This window comes from Trichogramma pretiosum, unplaced genomic scaffold (assembly GCF_000599845.2).
Source record: "Trichogramma pretiosum strain Unisexual culture from Peru unplaced genomic scaffold, Tpre_2.0 scaffold14, whole genome shotgun sequence".
Taxonomy (NCBI): domain Eukaryota; kingdom Metazoa; phylum Arthropoda; class Insecta; order Hymenoptera; family Trichogrammatidae; genus Trichogramma; species Trichogramma pretiosum.
In genome coordinates, this window is record NW_019641706.1 from 1,478,662 (window position 1) to 1,502,623 (window position 23,962).

The 23,962-nt window shown below is 34.3% G+C and overlaps 2 protein-coding genes and 1 non-coding gene across 3 annotated transcripts in view; 2 read left to right on the forward strand and 1 right to left on the reverse strand.

Moving 5' to 3' along the window:
* The first annotated feature begins 2,113 nt into the window (after nt 1–2,113).
* On the forward strand, nt 2,114–2,232 carry LOC111694526. The gene has a single exon (XR_002763656.1). It is a non-coding gene; the product is annotated as a 5S ribosomal RNA (ribosomal RNA).
* Nucleotides 2,233–2,648: 416 nt separating this feature from the next.
* LOC106656831 lies at nt 2,649–9,030 on the reverse strand. The gene is made up of 9 exons (XM_014377984.2): nt 9,024–9,030; nt 8,726–8,954; nt 8,480–8,611; nt 8,298–8,415; nt 7,835–8,099; nt 7,480–7,602; nt 7,324–7,414; nt 7,127–7,263; nt 2,649–7,056 (listed from the first exon to the last, which is right to left on the reverse strand). Exons 2-9 carry the CDS (start codon nt 8,942–8,944, stop codon nt 6,891–6,893), a joined length of 1,251 nt encoding a protein of 416 aa, XP_014233470.2. The 5' UTR covers nt 8,945–8,954; nt 9,024–9,030; the 3' UTR covers nt 2,649–6,890.
* A 2,633-nt stretch (nt 9,031–11,663) lies between these two features.
* LOC106656897 (brain protein I3) overlaps nt 11,664–23,962 on the forward strand; it is a 61,639-nt gene continuing 49,340 nt past the window's right edge. The window contains exons 1-2 of the mRNA XM_014378058.2: nt 11,664–11,769; nt 12,680–12,777. The gene's annotated coding sequence lies outside the window, so the exon portion shown is untranslated. The remainder of the gene's footprint in view (nt 11,770–12,679; nt 12,778–23,962) is intronic.

Here is a 23,962-nt window from a genome sequence, read left to right on the forward strand (position 1 = left end):
CCGAGTCGAAGGTGCAAGAGTACGAGCCCGAACTGAAGAAACTGTTCGTGCGCTACACCGGCGAAATGGTGGCCAACTCGGCCTTGGAGGTCGAGGGTCGGTGCTTCGCCGACGAGCGAGATCCCGGCTCGTTTCACGTGGTGGCGGAGGGCCTCTTCGAGCCGGGCTTGGTCAACGTCGTGAAGCAAGCCGTAGTGTTCTTTCTGCCCGAGCTCGCGGGCTTCGCCGACGTGCGCTTCCTACCCCGGAGCGCCGAGGACTTTTTCCGCGAGACGCTGTTGAGCATACTGAAACATCGCCGGGAGCAGCCTCGAAAACCCAACGACTTTTTGCAATTCGTCCTGGACACCAACGACGAGAACGACATCGAGAGCATCATAGCCGACCTGCTGATCTATCACACGGACGTGTACGAGACGTCGAGCCTGACTCTGGCCTTCTTCGTCTATCAGCTCGCGCGTAATCCCGAGGAGCAGGACAAGATTCGGCGACACGTGCGCGACGTGAGTGGCGGCAAACCGATCACCTACGAGTCGCTCAAGGCCATGAGCTACCTCGAGCAGGCGGTCTACGAATCACTGCGATTGATACCCCCGGCGCCGGCGCTTTACAAGCGATGCAGTCGCGAGACGACTCTGCTGGGCGAGGACGGCGCCGAGTGCCGACTGCGCCCGGGCGACGGCGTCATGATACCTGCGATGGCGCTGCAGAACGACCCCCGTTACTGGTCAGAGCCGGAGGCCTTTCGGCCCGATCGATTCGGCCCCGAGCAGCTGGCCGAGCGCAACAGGTATCTGTTCCTGGCGTTCGGCGAGGGACCGCGCATGTGCGTGGGCATGCGACTCGGACTGATGCTGGTGAAGCTCGCCGCGGCGACGCTGCTGCTGAGATATCGCGTCGCGCCGTCGGCAAAGTCACCCTGGCCTCTGGAGATGGATCGCACGTCGTTTCTGGCCTACGCCAAGGGTGGCGTTTGGGCGCGATTCAAAAGATTGAAGGAGGAATCTGTCCACTGATGATGATTATAATAATGGTATAATCGAAGTCATGAATGTAAATATTGAATTAATAATTTATGAATCATTCAGATTTATGATGAATTCGATTTAAAGCCGTGCATTGTAGAGTGCTTCCGTTGTTGATTGTTACATAATTCACGTAGCAATTGAGTACACTGATAACTCGTGTTGTAGTGCAAAAATCGTACATTACTCATTGTGATAAAATATAATTGATAAGATAAATGAAACGAGATGAGTATTTTTATATTTTACTTCTTATAGAATTCATTTTTTTTCAATAACCGTTGCAAAATCATTCAAAGTTTAACGAGTTCATCACAAAAAGTAATTAATCAAATTATTGTTTTTAAATGTTTACTCAAAGTTATATCATTTACGATAGAGCATTTAACTATTAATTAGGATATGCAAGTGAGTCCAAAATGCCTCAAAATCATGACCATAAATGTAATCATGGCGAAAATAGAAAAAGAGTTTGCCCTGGTAGAAATGGAACATTTTTTCACCATTGGTGTAAGGCTTTTTTCATAAAAAATGGCCATTTAATGGCAATTCATGGCAAATGACATGGCATATGAGAAAAAGCGTTACACCAATGGTGAAAAAATGTTGCATTTCTAGGATGTGCTTCTTGCAGAAGAAAAATTGTTGTAAAAAGTAAAAACCAATGATGATACATGCAAATTACATCTCATCAAGAAAATTTGATTAGTAATCAAGTATATAAAAAAAGATAGAGTTTTTTTTCTAATTTGTTGACTCCGTTAAACAAAAAAACACAAGATTTATTTTTTGGTAGATTCTGTTGTCTTGAAGTTGAAATCATTAATAACGTTAATTATATTGTCCGAATAAGACATCCGAAATATACGTCATTTTTTTCAACAAGGATATTGGTAAAAATTCTATAACGAGTCATTTCTCAATACATATCTCAAACAAATCAAGAATATTATAGAATATTTACACATGTTGAAAGTTTTTGTGTTTAAACTTTTTAAAAGCATTGAAAGCTTCAAATTACACCATGCCCAAAAAAAATAGAATAAAATGTACTCTGAAATTTGTTTTACTCCGTATTTCGTTCTAATGTCTACGTCCATATCACGTTGAAAGCTACGGTTCTCGTCCGATCACCGAATATAAGCAACGTTGAGCGCGGTTAGTACTTGGATGGGTGACCGCCTGGGAACCCCGCGTGACGTAGGCATCATCTTTTGCCGTTTTTTTGGAATATTTGATTTTTTAATTTAAAATTTTTTTTAAGATACTATTTGAAATTTTATTGTTTAGCATTTTATTTTTTACATTTTAAAAATTAATTTGACTAGACTGTTATAAGGCCTTTGCATTGTTTTTAAGAACATCTGCTTAAAATTTTAAACCATTTCATCAAACGGTTTTTTCAGAAAAATGGGTTGAAAATATCTGAAACTTTCAATTTAAGTATGTCTTTCAATTGAACAATACTAAAATTACCATGGAGACTGATTTCAAAAATAAAACTAATTATTAAATAAACTTGACGTGCTTTGTCGGTAATATTGAACTGTTCTTTATCTGCAAATAATAACAAACTGATCTACTCTACCGGTATCCCATACAAGTCACATTGTTGCAGTTTTGTGAAATGATGGCAGTACTGTACTCCTCGGCCAAAGTTCATACTTACTTACATAAATATGGCCGATTCTATGTCAAATCGAATGACCTATACAAATAATTTCAACTAACATGAATTAAGTTTTTACCGAATGATTAAATAAGTTCATGTAAAAAAGATTATAATAGAAAACTGAATCTATTCGATTCTCATTCTTCGTGCCTCAGACCTGTGCCTTATTAAAATATAGCTTTTATTCTAGGTGATGTGAAAAATCTTTCTGAGGTTTTATTAATAAAAACCCGAACGTTAGCTGAGTAGATCTAAATTATTTTAATTTGCTTAGAAGCATCTAATCCGATTTATCCAAACTTTTTGAAGTATTTTTTCCAAAAATCTAGACCATTTCTTGTAAAAATACATTTAAAGGTTTTTTAAAAGTCACGAAAGACTGACTTGAGATTCATAAAATGCAGATACGTCACTGAAGAACAATACTCGCACGAAATTATCGAAACAAAATATTTGACTCATTTGCTTCGATATAGACTCATCCTTATACATTCAATTCTAGGGTAGTATATAGTTGCAATTGCGCAGTGGAAATTTCCAGAGCTAGCGAAGCTGCGCGTAACTCTGTATGCGTTTATACAAGTATACTGCACACACGCACACAAACACGTATACCCCGCTCGGGTATTTCGGGGCACAAAGATTACGAGCCCTTACGTTATTTTTCGAATGTCAACCAGTGCTCGGCGACCTAAAAACTTCATTCAATTTTTTTCTTTCCTATTACATATCAAAAGCTTGTTGAGATTCGTCGAAGGGGGACTTTTTTCCTGTCGCTGCTTGTTTCGACGAGTGCCGCTCGGTCACCCGGCAGCGGCGGCTGCTTCGTATGCTTCTATAGATGTATATACTTCTCGCAGCCGGTGTTGCCAAGATTCCCGATCATGGCGGAACGATGATGCCTTCTTTTTCTGGTTTTCGTTCTGGAATTATTCGTACACGTTGCGTTCATGTATTACCGTGATTTTCATGCTTATAAGAATTTATGATACAGAAAGAACGAGAAGTGAGTGAGAATTGGTACGTGAAATAATCAGTATCAGGTCAAATGATAGCTTTAAATGTTTTGCTACCAACTTGATTCTTTTCACTTTGGAACGAAATAAATTGAATTTGCACAATCAATAATTGAAAATAAAAACAAGCGTATTATACGTAAATGTAAATAAAGAAGAGGAAAGTCAATTTTTGCTAGTACAGTTATATGTACGGTTGTACGTATTATATTTTATGAATTGACCCGTATATTATACACAATACGAACAAAAATTTTAAGTCCTGAACAGGCTGCCTAGAGCAGTGAAACCTCAATGCCTTTTTTAGATAAAAGTTGAAGATATATGGTGAAATTCGTTTGTTCATTTGTTTCTTTTGGTTTTTAATACCTATTTGTACCAGCTTCAATGCCTAAACAATTTTCAAGAATTGACAACGGAAGGCGTATGAGTTCAAAAAAAAAAAAAAATAAGAGCCATAAAAAATTTGACAATTTGATAAGCTGAATTCGAACATTCAAACAAAGAAGAATCCTGCTCAAGAAAATTTCGTTTCCAAACTGCGACAGCTGTTATATTTTACTGTTGACGAATGATTGCTATGCATGTTCTGTAAGAATGCTGATCGTTCGAATGTACAAATCCCACGCTACGCGATATTTTTGTTGTTGCCAATCCTACACTCTCAGCTTTTTGAAAAGAAAAGATATACACACACACGTGTGTGTCTCACCAAGTGTATTAGCTTTCCTCGCAATCAAAACCTGCACGTCGCATCATCGGATTCTCGTCCTCCACTATGCTGTCGCTACAAAATAACAATCATAAGCGTATCCTCGCTCTCGGCAGCGATACATAACACGAGCTCAAGCACGAAGGCGTAATAGAACGCAAAACCGGTATTACGCAGTACGAAGCGTATAAAAGGGTCAGGACTTCCATTTGCGTCTTACAACTCGGTCGGTTGGCTTCCAGGCAGCAGCAGGCAACAGCAGCAGCGCTGTGCTACCGCTCTTCTCTGCACCGCGTATTGATCGCTCTGCGTATGGGCTATATATATATAACAGCGCTCAGCCCCGGCTTTGTGCTGAGTTCGTGTGCGTGTGTGTATGAGTGTATGTGTGTGTGCACCGGGTCTCGTCTCTCCTGCGTGTGCCCGGGTAGCTCGAGATGATGAAAGCACAGCGCGAATATCGGTATACAGATCTAAAGAAAAAACCTTGGATCTTTTTTCTGTTTTTTTACATTACCTATAATTTATTTTTATTTATTTTTTTTTTCATTCAAGAGCACACCGGTATAATAAAAATTCTTGAATGACCCGCATACGATCGCTAGTATTTATACGCTCGACCCTTTCGTAAATGCGCGCATCGATGACCGCATCGTATGTAAGTGCAATTATAACGCGATGATCGCCTCGAGGATTTAGCCAACTTTAATATATCGTGACCTTTGTCAATGTTTTCGCGTTATGTGCCGGTAAAACGTGCTCAGAGATATAAACAGCCGATTCTATATTTATCGATTGTTGCCGGCTAATTGTTATCTGCGAGCGCCGTTTATAAACTTCATCCGAGAACTCGATGTACTGTTTCACTGAAGGAAAAAAATATATCTGGACGCTCCTCTTTTAAACCCTTTTTATGAAAAGAAAAAAATCGTTGTTGCGTAGAATCTAATCTTAGACTTGCAACGTTTATAAAAGGACTATGAAAAAGCTTTAAAATTTTTCAACAATTTGATCCTATTTTATGCGTCATACTTCTTGATAGCCAATTCAAGAGTCGCCCGGAGCACTCGAGAAGCACTTTTGCATTGCAAAAAAGGGTCAAGAATGCATACATAGCAACTCGTCGCTTGGGCGAAGTTGCTGCGAGTTCATCATCGATTAGGAAGAGTGGCTTACGTGACTTTCTGCACAGAAGCAGCAGCAGCAGTCCTCGTCGCTTGTGGGCGCGAATAGCTCTATATACATATATACGTATGTGAAACGTGTACTATACATATATGCGTGTGTTCGTGCCGTTGCTGTATATATATGTATGTAAGCTGACAGCTGCGCTCTGTGCGGCCTCTGCTGCTGCGTGTTTACCAACACGATGCGCTGTTGCAGATGCGCGTCTCACCGGCCGGTTGGAGCTCGGCTGCGCGCACCGGCTATATGGAACGTGCCGTGCAGCACCGCACCCATGTATTATCTAGAAATATCCACGAGCGTAGATACTCGCAGAGACGATGGACTTGCCCGAGGTACATTTTCGGGGAATGATTTTTGGGTTTTTACGTTCCCGATGGGCTAGTAGTATACGTTGCCACGACGATGCTCGTCGCTGGGTAAAATAGACGTAACGGCTGTTGTTGTTTTTTTCTTTGGCTCGCTAGCTATAGAGTCGACACGAGGCAGATTGTGAAAGGATGGGGGTTTTTTACGGCGTTTCTTTGTTGGCCCCCGTCGTTGGGCACGTGCACGAAGCCGATGTATCATGGTTTTTGGAATAATCGAGCATTTTCATTGGTCTTCGTAGTCTAAATTCAATGCTGAAAATTTTTTTAAAAATGTTGAAATGATAAAATAAAAAAATCGAAAAAAGAAAAGAGAATTAGACGCAGTAGAAGTGTACGTGATGGAACGCTGTCACGGGCTAACAAACGAATTTTAACTATTGTAAATCAAGAGCATTTGTGCTCTATCTACGCAGTTGATTTTGTCGTTGCGTTACCACTATACTTGGTGCATTTTTAAAATGTACAGCATATCGTAGAATAACTTAGTTTACATATTTGTAAACTAGATTGAATGCCTTTACAAATATCAGTATGTGCAAAACAAAATTTCAAAAAAGCTGCTGGAATCGCGTTGAATGAAACTGTATCTATTGTTGATTGTGGTATTGATGAAGCCAGAACTTATTTTGCAATTTATGTATAGGGAACTTTTTTTCGATTTTTTTGTTTTCAACTTTGTTGACTTACTTTTTGATAAAGGAAAACGTTCTTCTACATTTTTCATTCATTTTTCGAGAATGATATAACTGAAAATAAAAAATAGTTGTTTTCATTAACAATCAACCTGCACAATGAAGCTTTAACTTGTCTATTTTTTCAACTATTCATTGAATTTACAACGGTAAAATATGAAAATGCCATTCTAAGAAGCTGCAATTAAAGATAAATTAATAATATTTAATCAATCGTTTACAAAAGGTATTTAATTGACGAAACATTTACATTACTGCAGCTTTGAAAATTAATTTCTATCAAAGGGCCTGCTGTCAAACGACACGGTGACAAGCAACGAATCATCATCACTTGGATTATAAAACGTGTTTTCATTGGAAATTTGTGCCAACTGCTATTATAACTGAAAGCATAAATTAACTGTATTAGAAAAAATTTATAAAATTAAAAAGCGTAATATTTTTGAACTTCACAGTGCCAGAAAAAGTTCTTCGCTGATATTTAATAATTTTTGACCTGGTAAATTCACGAAAAACATGTAAACGATAGCGCCAAACCATAAACACCAAATCCTCATAAAATTTAGTGGATTATGTACATTTTCAGCTAACTATAAAAAAAACAATTCAAAGATAAATCTCTTTTAATTTTTTTTTAACTACTTACTTACAACATAAGTAAAAGTGGCTAATCCGGCAACAATTAATATAGTAAGTAAAAAAAAGCACTCATTGTAGGTATTTTGGATGAGCTCAGCTAAACTAAAAAAATTCATAATCATACTTTTTTAAATTTAGTAAAATAATATATTTAAAAATTACTTTACTCGAGAGTTTTTTTGTGAATCTCAACAACGTTAATTAAATATTTCTTCGCGTCAAAGTGCAAATCGATTATGGATTCATTCACAGCAGTATCGTATATTCTGCTAATTTCTCTCAAACGGTATCTGGAAAAACCCAGGAAAGCATTTATTAATTTTTTACATCAATTATAAAACCTTTCTGATATCAAGTAGAATTTAGGGTTAAAATAACCCCAATTATCACACATTCATTTTTTAAAATGAAAATAACTTGATCCTAAATTAAATGTTTTTAGTGTATATGAGACCAGCTTTCGACTATTTCTAATAAAATCTACTTGATATTGAAATAAAGAACTTTACGAAGAATATTAACTTTATGATGTTGAATAAGCCTACAACGTGTTGAACGCAACAAACGAAAACACAATCGATGGTAGTTGCGACGTAAACTGTCATTACACCGATGATCATAGTGTGCGTAAAAATATAATAAAAATATTTTTCTTGATCCACAAAGTATTCGGCATAAATGCATAGTTGTTTTTGGTAAGTTGTATTGCCTGGCAAAATGTAATTTAACAAAACTGGGACAAATGCATTTATCGATATGAATAATATTGCGCTGATGACAACGAATCCTGAAAAAAAATTGATTTATATTCCTTCGCGGTTAAATAATCACAAATCGAGTATTAATATAAAAAAATTTCCGGCCAAGTTTTAGTTCATTTGCTTTACAACCACTATAATATTTTTTAAATCATTTCAAGATAAATTATGAGCGAGTAAAATTAAACTATATTGTGCAAGTTAAATTTTGAGAAAATCGAAGCAACCAGTATAGGCGAGAGTCAAATTTCGACCAACGGCAGCTGATTTTTCGAGAACAGCCTTTTCTCTTTTATCAGTGATTATTTTCCAATCGTTGGAAATTTCTTCGTACAGGTATTTCAACTGCAACATAAACGAACGACATGTAAGTGACATTTTTTCGTTGATCATTTGAAGTTCAATTTACCCTTTTTTCTGTGACAATTTGAGTTATAACTTTTGCTATTACTGCATGAAAATATAAGAAACCAGTCAAGTTTTCGATGACTATTTCTTGATTTACATTAACTGATACAATTTCCTCAATACCCCGAATCGCCTTATTTAAAAATTTTAAAATAATTGTAAAGTGCAAAACTAATGCAAACTTAATTCTACAAATTTACGTTAAGCGTAAATTTACGTTGAGCTCAATTCATCGAATTATACGCACCTGCGGCAAACTCATGGAATAAAAGCATACAATAATGAATATTCTCTTGACAACTTTCGATGACGTCGACGCATAGGGCCAAAGCGCGACTTGTTTCAGTAGCGTCCTGTTGTGTCTAAAATATTTGTTATCGAATACCTCGTTTGGACTCATTTTATTTCGGCATAAATAATGGAAGTGAACTCTTAGCGATAAAAAACAGCCGAATGATAAACCCATTTCTAACGATCTATGACATTTTTTTATTGAAAAAAACCGGAAATATCGTATACAACAGAACAAATCGTTTCTAAATTACCGCGCAGAAAGGTCGCCTACGACCAGGCAATTATTCTCTTTCAATATAATATAAAATATAATCTTGTACGTCTTTATTATTTATCGATTTTTGTTTTTGGCAAGTAGCATGGCAAAGAAGTGGTTGTATGCACTTGCTAAAAATATCTTTTTCACGACCCACATTGTGTCCCTCTAAGAGATCGTGCATTATATTACGCTGGTGCGTGCGTGTGTGTACGTATTATATATATTACGAATTAACCGGTTCGCACTAACAGGCAGAGAGAATTACCAAAGGCACATATTCATATCGCTCGCTTTGCAAAAAAACTCGATTGACTTCTTCTCTTTTTATATTTTTTTGCTGCACCCGATAAGTTTTCAGAAAAGGCTATTTATCGGGGCTATTTTCGTTTCGATGAGGCACCTCTGACACGCAAGAAAATGTTCATGCTGCTCTTGCTCTTCTATATTTGTCAAACAGACTTTTTTTCGATCGCGTCTCTCCGATTATCCAGCTAATGAGTTAATGTGCCCATATGCAACAGCAGCGTATTATGATTCACAAAGTTGACCTGCTGTGCGAGCGTTGACGATCGCGTCGCGCGATTGGAGCCTGCCTGCTATGCCTGTTGTGCTGCTACGCGCGGCGGCACGACGAGATATTTTTAGTTTCTGCAACGCTGCATCGTTATATAGCGTATAATACTATAATGCACTTCTCTGAATCTGCGAATCTTCCAAAATAATATTTGTTTCGCTCTAGCTCGACGACCTCGAGAGATTCTTATACACTCGCATAAAGCATGCTACATACATAAGCACTTACAAAAATTACTTCTCCTCGTATAGTTGTTTGCCAGATATGATAATTGCCGCTCCGATGTAATAGAGACGAGTAAACTTTATATTGGTATATTATACGATGAGTGTGTGAACGTTTTGAGATATACATAATAGATATAAGGAAGAAAACAACTCGTTGTGTTTTGGTAAAAATACGCTTATATTTAACCATTATCAAAATAAATGCATCTATGTAAGTTAGCTGCATATTTGTTTCTCTATAAAAAGACACTGTAGTGTTTACAAACGTTCGTTATTGTATAACTATATGTTATTTAAATGCTTATTAGACTGTAACAAAAATGTAAACACAACATCTTTTGCCTATGATAACAAGCCTTATCTATATAATATAATGTGTTACGCATTTAAACGGATCGAGAGATAAACGTCAAAGAAACGTTCTCTTCTCTCTCCTCTGCTCTTCTCGCCCCCACTCGAGATCGTTCGTTGTGTTTGTGTATCTATGTTTACGTTCGTATGTCTCGAGCGGTGGCCAGTACACGAGCATTAAAAGACATCAACAGCATTCAGCAGCAGCAGCAGTAGCAAGCTTAATACAATAGATAACAAACATATGCCCCTTTAACGCCGCGCGTTGTGCAAAGAAGGAGCCAAGCCTAAATAACGACGGCAGCGGCAACGGCAACAATGCATCGTTCGTAGAGCTGCTTGCTGGGCTCTTTCTGACCCCATCAGATTTCCTCGGACCAGACGCTGTCGACCAGATGATTCAAGGCGACAACCAGAGCGTACGTAGCGGCGTTGACCGCGATCGGAAAGAAGCCAATCATGAACAGCACGTCAGCCCACGGGTACTGCTGCTGTTGAGCCGTAGTCGAAGGCGGCGAGGCCACCATAGCCGCTCGCGGGTCTTCGTAGGTCGAGTCGCCATTGAGGTGCTGACCACGACGTTGACGCTGATGATAATCCTCCTCGTCGGTGAACTCGTCCTCGCAATCGTAGTCGTTCTCGTCGTATTCCGCCTCTTCGGAGTCGCTCGATCGGGCCATAGTATTATTGTATATATAGTAGCGTGTCTACGTGACGTTGTATATAGATATATTAAAAGCGCAGAGAGCCACCCCAGCACCGGTCGTTGGGAAATCTACTACGCAGTTACCGGTGCAGCATACACACCTATACAGTAGTAGTAGGCTCGACCTGAGTCTGTCCGTGTATTGGTGTGTGCTGCACGGCACAAAGAGACGAGCGAGAGAAGGTGGGAGAGAGAGAAGAGCTCAACACTGCACACAGCGGCAGCGGTGGCACGGGCCTGGGCGAACGTGCTAGAAGTCTCGTGATGTGTTGACGGCGCTGCGCTTGCCGATCAATACTAGCTTGGAAGCTAACTGCGTCACACTCGATTTTCACTCAAAAATAAAACTTGACAGCCGAATGATGATTAGAAAACAACACCAAACGCTGCCCACGCGAGGTTATGATCGGACTAGAAACTCAAAAGCACTCGCTCGAAGCCCGCAAACGCGTTTTTTCCCCGCATAATCAACTCGTCTCGGCCCGTACCTTCTAGAATGTTCTCGAACGTTGCTGCGGAGCAGAGCGCTGCGGCGCGCGCACACATTCACACACACACACACACACGTGTCTCTTAGTGTGCGAGCGATTGTTCGGCGCGAGGCGCTCTCTCGTCGAGGTCCGCGCTCAAGCTACAAATAGGGGTCCGCTCGGGCGTCCGGGTTGCATTTGCCAGTTGACTACTGCGGAAGCAGCAACACAGCGCCAAACTGTAGCCACTCAGAGAGAATTACGGTGGAGAGCCAAGGCTTACTGCGTCGCTGAGCGACATCGAGCTTAACTTGTCATCTCCTGTCTTCGGCCAGAGAGCACCAGCAAGCGTTGTACGATGTAGACCTGGGGATCGCTCGGCTTTTATGTAGCCGTGCTTCGACAATACCGTGAGTAACTTTTTAAACATTTTTCATACTTTTCTTTCTTCTATTTTTTTCATACACAACCTTTTTGGGTACTATTAATAGAACATAGATGTGAAAATAGATATATATGTATATAACATACGTTTTGCGTCGTATTGGGAAATCTCCTTTCTAAAGTAAGAGCGCAGTTTAGAATAATATACAGTAACATTATACGGTTATATATATGCGGGCTCGCGGTTTGTAGTTGCTTTATACCAGAGAAGTTGTTTTGACGCGAGAGCGCCTTTCACCGCACCGCGAACGTATCTCCTCTCTTTTGTGTCGATTGTTTTTTACGAAGCGAGGTCAATGCGTTGAACGTGATGTGCAGTCGAGATATAATTGCAGCTGCACTGGCAACTGTAAGTGAGATTTCGCCATATGGTTTAACAACAAGCGCGAGTCGATGTTTTATCTCTTTTTTATGTTGTATTTTTTTATTTTCGTGCTAGTAATTTTGAAAGTCGAAAACTGCGCGAAAGTGCGCGGATAAAATCAGCTGGATTTTATTTGATATTTTTTTTTTTGAAGAGTTTAATCGTACGAACGAAATCCTTTAACGCAACTATTACTGCGACAAATGCTCGGGACGGAAGGTCGATAAATCGAAGGACGACTATTTACATCGCACTTAGAGACAATACAATTGAATGGCGACGTAGTTTATTTAAGCCACGATGAAAAAAAAATTGATTGCTTTTTAATCTACGATTAAAAAATGATCTCGCCAAGCATTGAAACTTTTCCGACTGATACAGTAAGGAATGACGTAAAATGACAAGCTTTTAGCTCAGGCTATCTATATCTATACCGACCTTTTAGCGAAAAAATTTAACTGAAACTCTGCCTCCTACGAAACTTTTTTCGAAAATTGATCTTTCATTTTCAGAACGCCCTACGGGGTTATGGTACTTATTCTTTGACCACTGCGCACCAATGGTGTATTATTCTTTGGTTTTTTCTTTGTCAACAACTTTAATGAAATAGGTAAGCGTGACATACAATTATAAATACAACTTATCAAAATCATTCGCTTAGAAACATTCATTGCAAATTTTCAAGTAAAGAATCGTTAAAACTTTTTTGTGTTAGTTGAGGATCATTATCTTTTAACGAGGACACAAAAAATATTTTTCGATCCATTTTCTTAAAGAAAAAAAAAAATGAAAAAAAATCATCTTATCATTGAAATCTGATATAATATTGAAAATTTTTTTATTATATTGATACATGAATAATTTAAGATGAAAATATTAGTACTATAAGAATTATAAGAAAAAATAAATTTAGCCTTAATTTTTTTGATATTTTAAAATGAACAGTGGTTGAAAAAAATGTTTTCTCTGTTTCTGGTTTAGCGTTGCATTAATTACTCATCTTGGAAACACATCCTCTTTTAAAGTTCTACCGCGCCACGCTATATTAGAAGAAATCTCTAAATCTGTCTAAAAACAAAAAGTTGCAAATAATCAATCGAGCGAAAAAGCGCACAATTAAAAAAACAAAAATCCATAAAAGGGTCTAGTTATGAGAAGAGGTTCCCCTGGTACACAATTATATCTGCTCTAGCAGCATATCAGTTATATACATGGTAAGCCGGTCTTGGGCTGTTTGAAGCGCATATAAGAGACACAACTACGCAATTAATCGTCTCTTGACGCCGCGGGTGTCCCCCACACGGGCACCGAGACGGTCGTCTCGAAGGCGGGAAAACACTACAGGATAATAGCAATCTCTCGGGAAGCAGGAACGATCGCACGTGAAATTACGCCATCCTAAATCCAATAAATATAAAAAAACATATTTACAATTATCAACGTTTATTAAGCGGAGTTTCGGATACCATCGCATCAAAAGCCACGCTTGAATAGATATTGAATGTAAGGCAAGATCAAATTCTAGGAGAGTGCGAGCACCTTATTCAATAGGATTGTGAGAAAAAAATTTATAAAAAAAAATTAAAAAAAAAAAAACATCTAGCTTGCTATTGTAGGAGTAATTGCGTTTCTTCACTCAGGTCATTGAGATTTGCTTATAAGTAACAACAATATTATACATCAATTCCTCTAAGAAAAAAAGTATCGAGTAGCAAGTCTAAAAAAAGTTTCTATCTAGACTTAAGGTTGATTAAGCTCTTTTTTGTGAGAAAGGAAAACAAATTCAATCATTGTAAACCGAGTCAGAATAAGTGGATAGCTTTGAACTTAAGATTAATGTAATTTACAAGTAAACGTTCTTTCATTTTTGTTGTACAAACGAATTAACTGGAAAGATGTAGTTCCTAGGCGAGCCTGCTTGTGTGATAGGCTTGTTTCTGAAAAGAGACGTTCGTACATGCAAGTGGGTTTTGTAAAATTTTTTATTTTCGTCCGAAGGTAAATTTAATGAAATATAATTTCTGTGTTTTATAATAAAACTTTGTCGTCAGATAATGAAATTTAAAAAAGTAAGATAGTCGAGCAAACTCTTTTAGGTTTGTGGCCTATTTGTGAAACACCCTTTTTGGATGTTTGATTCTCTTAAATTTTCCGACGCCGTATAACCAAAGCGCTGCGCGTTGATACGCGATCGAAAAAAGTTGTCGTTTTTCTCTAACTATATTCGATATTACCTTGTAATTGTTAATTCTTGTACAGAATATATTTTTTAAAAAGCAAACAAAAACTTACTTATAGTTGGATCATTCAACGGTTTAGGGAGGCGGTGCCCCATTTGGGGGCGGGGGCCCGCCGGGCGTAAAATCAGCAGAAAAAAAGCGACGTATATATACCGAATGACTATATAATAATCAGTATATTATATGACATTGAATTATTAACGTTATACTTGACGTTAGGATCTTCTTTGTTTAATCGCTATAATATTCAGTAAAAAATATTTACAAAAACAGCACAGCAGTAAAAATCTTCCAGAGTAAATTTTGCGTCTATACTTAGCCCCTGCTAAGACTGAGGTAGGCACGTAAACCTACAAAAAATTTTTTTAAATCTCAAAAGCACTTTCACGAGTGTGCATACAAATTATCATAAGCTATACTGAAAATTTTTGAGAAAAGAAGGAAAAAAAATTAATGAGGTAAATTTAAAGTATAGAGAGTACATTCTTTTGTAAAAGTGTGTATGTTATTAACATTTTTTGATCCAAACAGCGATCGTCGAGCTGTGATTCCTTAGAAATATACGGTTCTATTTGCTTGTACACCGAATGTTTCAGATATCCTTACAAATGTGTGATTAGAAGCCTTAAATAAGAGAAAAAAGCGTTTAAAGCAAAGGCACAAGTTTTATATTATATATCATATATATAATTGCCGTATTAATTGTCCTTACATATTGATCGCAATCAATTTTTTCTAAGTCAGTTTTTTAATAAAAAGAAGAGTGTACACATCTTTCAATTAACTTGTACAAGTTTTAAAAAAAGTAGTATGTAATCAACATCTTCTCGTACTAATAAATTATACGTAAAAAATAGGTCAACACTGATAATCGATTAAACAGTTACCTGATTTGAAAATTACCAAGTTGCTCTTTCTCATTTGATCGAGTTAAAATTGTGCTGTTGTAAAACTCGAAGTAGATTCGTTTTTCATTGAGTGTGCATTTTTGATAACTCTAATTTATTTAACTCTTAGATACTGGTATTCGTATCCTTGAGCTAATTGATTAAACTCTTTTAACTCCTTATAAATTGTAATCGATTATTGTTCAAATACTGGCAATTTAAATTAATTGTTCCGTTCAACTAAACTTTTCCATTTTTTCGTTCTTTGATTTTTTCATCAAAGAGCACACAGAAGAATCTGACTATCCCATGACTCTTGCCTAACCGCAAGAGTCATGGGATAGTCAGACTTTTGTGGAGTGATTTGAGTATAGAGTTTTGAGAATGTAGAGTTTTCCGAGTACGAGTTTTCAGAGTATAGAGTCTTCAGAGTTTCGAGTTTTGAGTATAAAAAAAATACAATTACCAATGTGACAGTGTTATGTGATCAAAAAAGTACTATATACATCAGCGTATATCTATAAAAAATATTTTCTACGCGTGTAATAGATAATATAATTTTTCATCTGTATCAAATTTTGAAAGTTGTAATCTAAACTTGAAAGCTAAATGTATTAGCAGTGTTTTGATAATTACATTGCATCAATTCCAGTCAAAGCAAATATTTCTACATAATTATTCTATAATTGCAGAAATATGCATTTTTAATAGCGACTGTAATAAGAATCAAATTAAATAGTCCGCAACATTAATTTCAAGTTGCCTCCGTGAGACATAAAGTTCCTATCTTTTGAGTAACTTTATGTCTCACGGAGGCAGTTAACTTAACTGAAATGCAACATAATTAATGAAATACTGAATTAAAGAACAAAAAAAACATGAAAAATGTAAAAATCTTGAAACCATAACAATGTCCCAGAAAAAAATACAAAAAAAAATAAACAAACAAATGGTGTTTTAAGCGGGCATTTGTATATAGCGGTTCTCTCTTCCAAAATTATTCGAAAGACAAATATTTCGGGTACTTTATACGAAGCTTGCGACTAGTCACGAATACCGCACCACACCATAAATACAGAGAAGAGAGTACATAAGACAATGTTAAGATCCAATAATTGCGTTGATAATTGAGAACAACATCACTTATGAAACGCAAAATTAAATTATAACCTTTCAAATTAACTTATTTGTAATTGCATGTAAGTGCTATGGTATAGAATATACTTTATCTCTAAAATTGTAGCATAAGCTAAGCATTAAAAATAAGTTATGTCAACATCTACTAGTTGCCTTTGAATCAACTTTTTTTCACTTAAAAAATAATTCGACTTTTCATTCCTAATCCTTGATAAAATTTTCTTGACATTGAAATATATTCAAAAACCTTATTGATATCGCTTTTAAAACACGTTAATTAGCAACTAGCTCTAATAATTAATACTTGTAATTTAAGCGATTGAAGTAAAGTTCGTTGAAGTTTGGTGATACAATTTAAATTTGAGAATAGAGTAAGATAATAAATTTGATATTGGCTTGACATAAGGATACGGCATAGTTAAGGATTGCGTACAATTAGAACACCTACTCGTCTATATATTCGTAATAAAGTATTTTACTGTTCCTCAACTAGAAAAGCTCGATGGAATCTTTGTTTGAATAGTCTTAACTATAGAGTCAAGTTGTAATGAAACATTTCAATAAAATCACGACTAAAGCTTTACAATGACACGGTTAAGATATATCTGATGAACACCGTACAAGTATATACTTATTCGTCTATATATTCGTAATATTGTAACGATACTCACTTGGTAATAATTCCATATAAAAAGCTATGTCAAATAAATTATTAATCTATCTTAATTATTATTACTGAATTGTAACTTACTCTTAAGAATCGTTGTCATATGAAAAATGCAAAAGTTATACCATCGAAATTTGAAAATGATAGTTGATTTTAAATAACTATAAAAGACCATTAAAATCGGTAAAATGTTAATATTTAACAAGAATCCTTACAATAGTGGACCATAAGATTTCAGCATACAACATCTGGATACTCCCGTTTTAAGATGTTAGAATTAATGCTTATTAGGTGAAAGGGAACAATATAAAAAATTTCATTAACTTTATCCATGATAATATTTCGTGTTATTGGATGTTTTAAATTGAACAGTCATCTATATAAAAGTGAATAGGTTTTCAAAGTTGATTCTAACCAGCTAACCGTTAGGCTTAAATGCAATCTTATATACTGGAAAAGTTTTCGATAATCATTCATTAAATTTTAACTCCTAAAAATGTAAGAATAATAAGTTAAATACCAAGTTAGTTTTAAACAAATAACATAACTTGATTAGCTAAGTAATTTTTCTTACTTTTTTTGAGCCACCAATTTTTATGAACTTTTCTAAATTTTACTTTCTTTCAAAATTACGGTATGTTTAATACACTATTATTAATTATTTTAATTTTCGCGTAAGCATCATTTTTAATAAAATTTACATAAGCACAAATGTTACTACTATGCTCTGTCTTTAACACTGAAATTAGTATACATTTAAACACTGCTTATAGTTATTCATTGTAAATTTTGCTTAATTCGTAGCGATAAAATTCCTCTTTATCAGTATAAAGGCATTAAATAGATTAAACGTAAGTGTTTGATTTATAGATTTTTGGCACGAAATAAAACTTGGAACATTCAAAAGTCGCGAATTAGATTTTCTTGCATATCTAACGACGAATATCTTTAATGTGTCCGTGATGCGAGGAGTAGTATATATTATATTACTAATTAAGGATAAGCTTGTTTTAAGAAGCTAAATGAACATCATTAATTATTCCACTTGCTGTGGATGATGCGTTAATTCAGTAATACATAAATAACTATACTCATCTGAATGTGAAATGCTTGTTTGTCCATCCAAAGCATAAAATATATCCTTTAAAGGTACAAAACTAAATTATTAAAAGATCAACATTTATCTATGTATCGCTAATAATGTACGAAAAATCAATAACAACGATCCTTAGTACATTACGTAGAGTTGGGATGAATAAGGAGTTGAACAGCACCAATAATAACATCGATAGAAATTGAAGAAGCAAAACTTGGTAATTTTCTTAATTTTAAACTTTAAAATATCACAAGCAACTTATTCTTACCTTTAGACGTCTGTCATCCGGACGTAGTCCACTTAACATCCGGACTCGGAATGATTATAAGGAAAAAAGTTACTGCTCGTGCATCTTTACAGTAGTAATTAATAATCGATGGGTAGATTGCTTGATAAATTGTAAGGAAAAAAAAATGAATAAACACAAAAAAAATTAATTTTATCAAATCGCCATGTATACCATCAATCGAGGCTCTTTTTTGGCCATTTAATTACTTGTACAAGAAAAAAGCTGTGAAAAGCAAAATAATTGTTTGAACATTGATGTTCACACATTATAGAAATAACATTTGACTGCAATTGGTACAAATTATATGTTGAAAAATGTTTATGTAAACTGATTTGACATAAAAAGTAACAACTTTTTGTAGTATTGAAAAAGAAGAAGTGACATCAGAATAAAAATGAACATTCAAAATACAATAATTTTTGTCTATCAATTATTTTGTATATTTTTTCAATATAACTACAGGTAAATGAGTTTATTGAGACCAGGTAAAAGTAGCTTTATAATTTTTGAACATTATCAAACATTAGTTAAATTCTTAAGTTCAAGTTGATATACCTACGAAATATTTTATGATTGAATTTATTTCTCAAGTAATATCATTTTTATGAAAATATTACAAATATTCATAGAGCATGGTCCTGAAAAAGAAGATATTATTCAAGAAACATTTTTTCTTTCGAAAAAGTAATCATCGAAATTTTTAAATTTTATTTATACGGCCATAAAAATATCAACCTTGACCGTATTGATAATTTTTATTCACACATGAAAATTTTCTCGATTATTTAGTTTTTAATAATGTCAATTGACTTGGAAATTTTGCGACAGCTTAACAAAAACAAACAACTTTCAATTTTGATACATTGAGTAAAAGTTAAAAAGGTAAGCTGTATTTTTAGAATATGTTTCTTATATAAATAGATGTTCATTGATGAATGCAAGTTCTTGCTCAACCATATAACAATTTAATTAAAAATAGGTGAAGATGGCAATTTGCATTCTTTGAGCCGGCAGATTATTCCACGTGGATACGGTGATGCATGATTGTGTTCTTTGATAAATCGGAAAAGAATAACTTTCTCATAATTTTTTTATATTGACATTCAATGTATATTTGAAAATGAAATACTTTGTTTACTTACCTTATAACTTTCTAAAAGTATATCTAGCTTTTTAAAATGTACCAATTAGTCTAGTCTAACGAGCACGTTACTTCTTTCTTTCCATATTTTTCTAACACTTTTTTTATGACGTACGAAAAGCATTAAAGCACCCACCTTGTACAAATAGAAGACATTTTTTTTGCAATAAACCTCATTGATAATCGAGGTACTAAAATAGATATCTATTCCGAACATAATTTTAGTGCAATAAATAAGAATAAATGTATATACCTGTTTTCAACTATGTTTTTGATGAACTGCTTACATTACAAAAACATCTTAGTTAATCATACGATTTAATTGGCTTTTGATGTTTGCTCTATTTTTACTGCAGAACCACAGACCAGAACCGGCGAAAGTTTCTAAATTTCGAGGGAATTCATGGGGACGTCTCAATCATTTATGAAATAAAAACTATAAATAAATAAACAATTAAATTCGTCACGAATTTTACGTATTTAGGTATTCGAGCGGCAGTTTATGCATCGATGATTTTTAACGAGTCTCGAATCGGTTATGCGAATCCGAATAAATATATTTTTTTTCAATTCCTCAGGCACTATTACGCTTCATTGTTCAATAATCAAGAAATTTTTTTAATTTCTCAGGCACTATTGCTGTTTAATAATCAAGAGATTTTTTTCTCTTCGTTGATTAATCATAATGTTATGTATTGGCTGAATAATTATCGAATTCCTGAATAAACTAAGTTTTATGAAGCGCAATGATCAGTTAATTAAAAGGAGGCAATAAAAAAGTTTACATCATGAAACTGATACTAAAATAACGAGCAGGGTAAAAATTTATCAATTTCAAATAGCTTTCCGCTAAACATTTCAGCCCTCTTAAAATTTAATTTACTATCATTGACTTCTATCCTCTCAACTCAAATGTATCAGACTACTACACGTGAAATACTGCCTACGAAATTAAGCAGCGTTATTCTTCGTAAAAAAGATACTCTTGAAAAGAAAGGTAAATAAGTGTTAAACGTTAATCAAGAGAATTTTGCGCTTTTCGGATACAAGCGCATGTAAGCCTATCTCCGAAATTTAATTTCAAACTCCGCCCACTGTTCGGCATCTGAAAAAAATTCAAAATGAAGTTTAATTTTTGGATTTACCGATAAAAGAGCTGCTTTTATAGTTATAGCTATGGATTTGAATTTTTGGTTCCTTGATTCTTAAGGTATGGTACATAAAACAATTTTAAATTATTCTAATGGTTCCGCCCATTAATTCTTCTTCTGTCAATTAATTTTCTATTTAATCTTAAACTTACGTAAACTTAATATAAGTATTTGAATCATTTATTTCCATTAAAAGTGTTATGTTATTTCAGTCAACTTTTTTTAATGTACATCTAAGTCGTAGATAAAAATTATTGACCGGATAATAATTTTCCATATTCTTATTACTAGAATGATATATATTAGATCCACCTTTTCCATAAGAATTTATCGTTAAAATATCAAAACGTCATTGTGTTGAACTTATTAATGACTCACTGATCAATTTAAACACATTGAGCACTCTATGAGCACAATTAGGAAAATTATAATTATTTTTAGAGGGACAAGTTAAGTTTTTAATCTTAATTTATATGCAATAGTAATTTACGATATAGTTTCCAACTATAAAGTCAATTTTTGTTTTAATACGTAATATAACTTAACGTATTCGAAAACTTGAGTAGATATTTATTGAGTCATACAATATAGATCAAGTAGTAGTAACATATTTTCTATAGCACAAAAACTGTATCAATGTCGGTCGCCATGATTTTATTTTTCTTGAATTTGCCCACTAAAAAGTATACGATGGTAATTCAGTATAAACTTCCCAGACTGGTAATTCCAAATGAGAAATTTATCTAATTTTATAAGTTTAAATTATTTTATCTCCAAAAATAATATATCTTCTAAAGCGAACGCCAGAGCGAGCTGAAAAAGAGCTGAATAAATAGATTAAGAGTACTTAAAGGTGGAGCTTATCTTTAGATGTAAGACGAAACATACTTAGGAGCTTCAAGAAAGCCATAAGTGAAAGTTTGATCGATCATTTAATTTCTTTAGACTCCACCCACTAATAACCCGATTAAATAAATCCGAGTTGACTTCTTACACATGAAAAATTCAAGTTAAAAGAGATATACTCTTTTCAATTTGTTATTATGTGTCGAGGCTTTATAAAACTACAGATTAAGCTGTAAAGAAAGAGATAAATTAATATAATTTTTCCTTTTACTTCTAAATTTTCTTCTTTTAATATAAATCTATCACAAAATTTTGATGCCAGTTCTTTTTGTTATCCAAAGAGTGATATAATATTGAACTTAATAAGAATTGAAATTAAATTTTCTAATAAGAAATATATTAATCTGTTTACAATTGTATGTTTTGATAAGATTTACTTGACATTCGATCAAAATGTACACTAGTAAAAATATTAAAGACACAGTTTTTTTTCACGTGTATATTATTAATACAAAATGAACTCCTTTCAATACAAAGTTTTGTAATTATTGTTGCATTGCAAAGTACGAATATCGTTATGCAAAATTTTTGATGCGTTTACCTGAGTATCTAATTGGTCCATGAAACTAAATCAGTTCTTGTTGTTTGCTTAATTTTTATGAAATGAGTATCGTTATATACTCAATGCTTAGGGAAATCATAGGATCGCGGCACATATATTAATGAGGTATACAGTAATAAACTGAATGAAAAATTGAAACCATGAACGATAGCTTAGCTTGTAAAACAAGAAAATATTTTATTTCATGGCAATTGGGTGATCTAAAAAAACGATCACAGATTTTTGTATTTGAATATTCGAGAGGCAATTAATAACTTAATGATTTTAGACGAGTCTTAAATCGATTGTGCCATTTACAAATAATTTTTCGATTGTTAGTTGAGGAACGCGAGCAAGCAACAGTGTGATGAAAACCGATAGATAGTCTTTGAAATTTTATGGGCACAATCGTGATTTACTCTTTAACCATTGAGATATTTTTTGCTTTGTGTATGAGGTAGTTCCATGTTGTTGTTAAACATTATTATGTAGATTTTTTCAAATTAATATTTTCATCAAAACTTTTCCATCCGAACTGTATTAAATAAATAGTATGAACTATTATGATTTAACGCAAATTTTTTAGAATGAAAACTATTTCCCATTTTTCTATAAGTAGTTGTTGATATCAATCGAAAGAATTTCAATCGCTACTTCTATGAAAAAATTCCGTAAATGATGAAGGCCTCGAAAAAGTTATTTTTCTAAATTTACTCATAGGTAAAATTTGTAGATATTCATCTTTATCTTTTAAATAATTCATTAGTAGTACTGCACAGGCAACTTTCCGAGATAGTGTTGTGTCGTGTTTCAAAGTCGTAAAATTGATTCTGGAGTGAACGGGAAAGTTTAAAACTATTCATTTTATTTTTATGTTTCAAAATTAACTAAGTAGTCATTTTTTCAGCAATAGAAGGTTCTTGGTAAGATGTGAACTTTACGATAAAAGAACTTATTTTAAAAAAAGTACTTTAGTAGAATATCGCCTGATTTTTAATTTTTGGGTTTCAAGTGTACATTATATATTATTGCAAGGGTTACTAATGTGCTAATAGTTTATAATATGGTGTTATAAATCGATCATAATTAAAATTTCTAGAAATTTTCCAGTTGTGAGAAGGTTTTAGTCATGTGAAATGCAGTAGATGGGGCTAGTTTTATTAAATCTGATATTTTTTTCTCCACAATTGAATCGACATGATTCTGATCATATTGCGAGATCGGTGCTTTGCTTCACAGCCAAAATATTTCTATTTTAGCGCATTATTTAACTTTTATGAGTTTTAGTATAAGTTTATACGAATATTCGTTTTTTCATCGCAATGTACTTTCAAGTTGTCAAGATGTCCTTTTCAAATCTATAAATGAAAAACTCAAGTTTCTGAGTTATCAAAGTTAACATTTTCCTTGCATACAATCTTGTAGATTCAAATTCACTGGCGAACAATTTTTGTTAAAAAATTTTATCCTAATTCACACGTATAAAACTTGACTAAGCAACTACAGTCTTCCTTCTATCCTAAACAAATTTATAACAACGCTTAATTCATGATCAATTATTTATTTCTTGTAAAATAGTATATTAAATATTATCAAATGATAATAGACTGAAAAGATGCTTCACCTTTTCAACCCTGTTATTAGATTATTGGAAATAAAATATTATGAAACCGTGATTACTACTTTCCAATGTTCAATAAATTAGTTTTTGATTCTAATATAGCACAAGCTGCGACTATT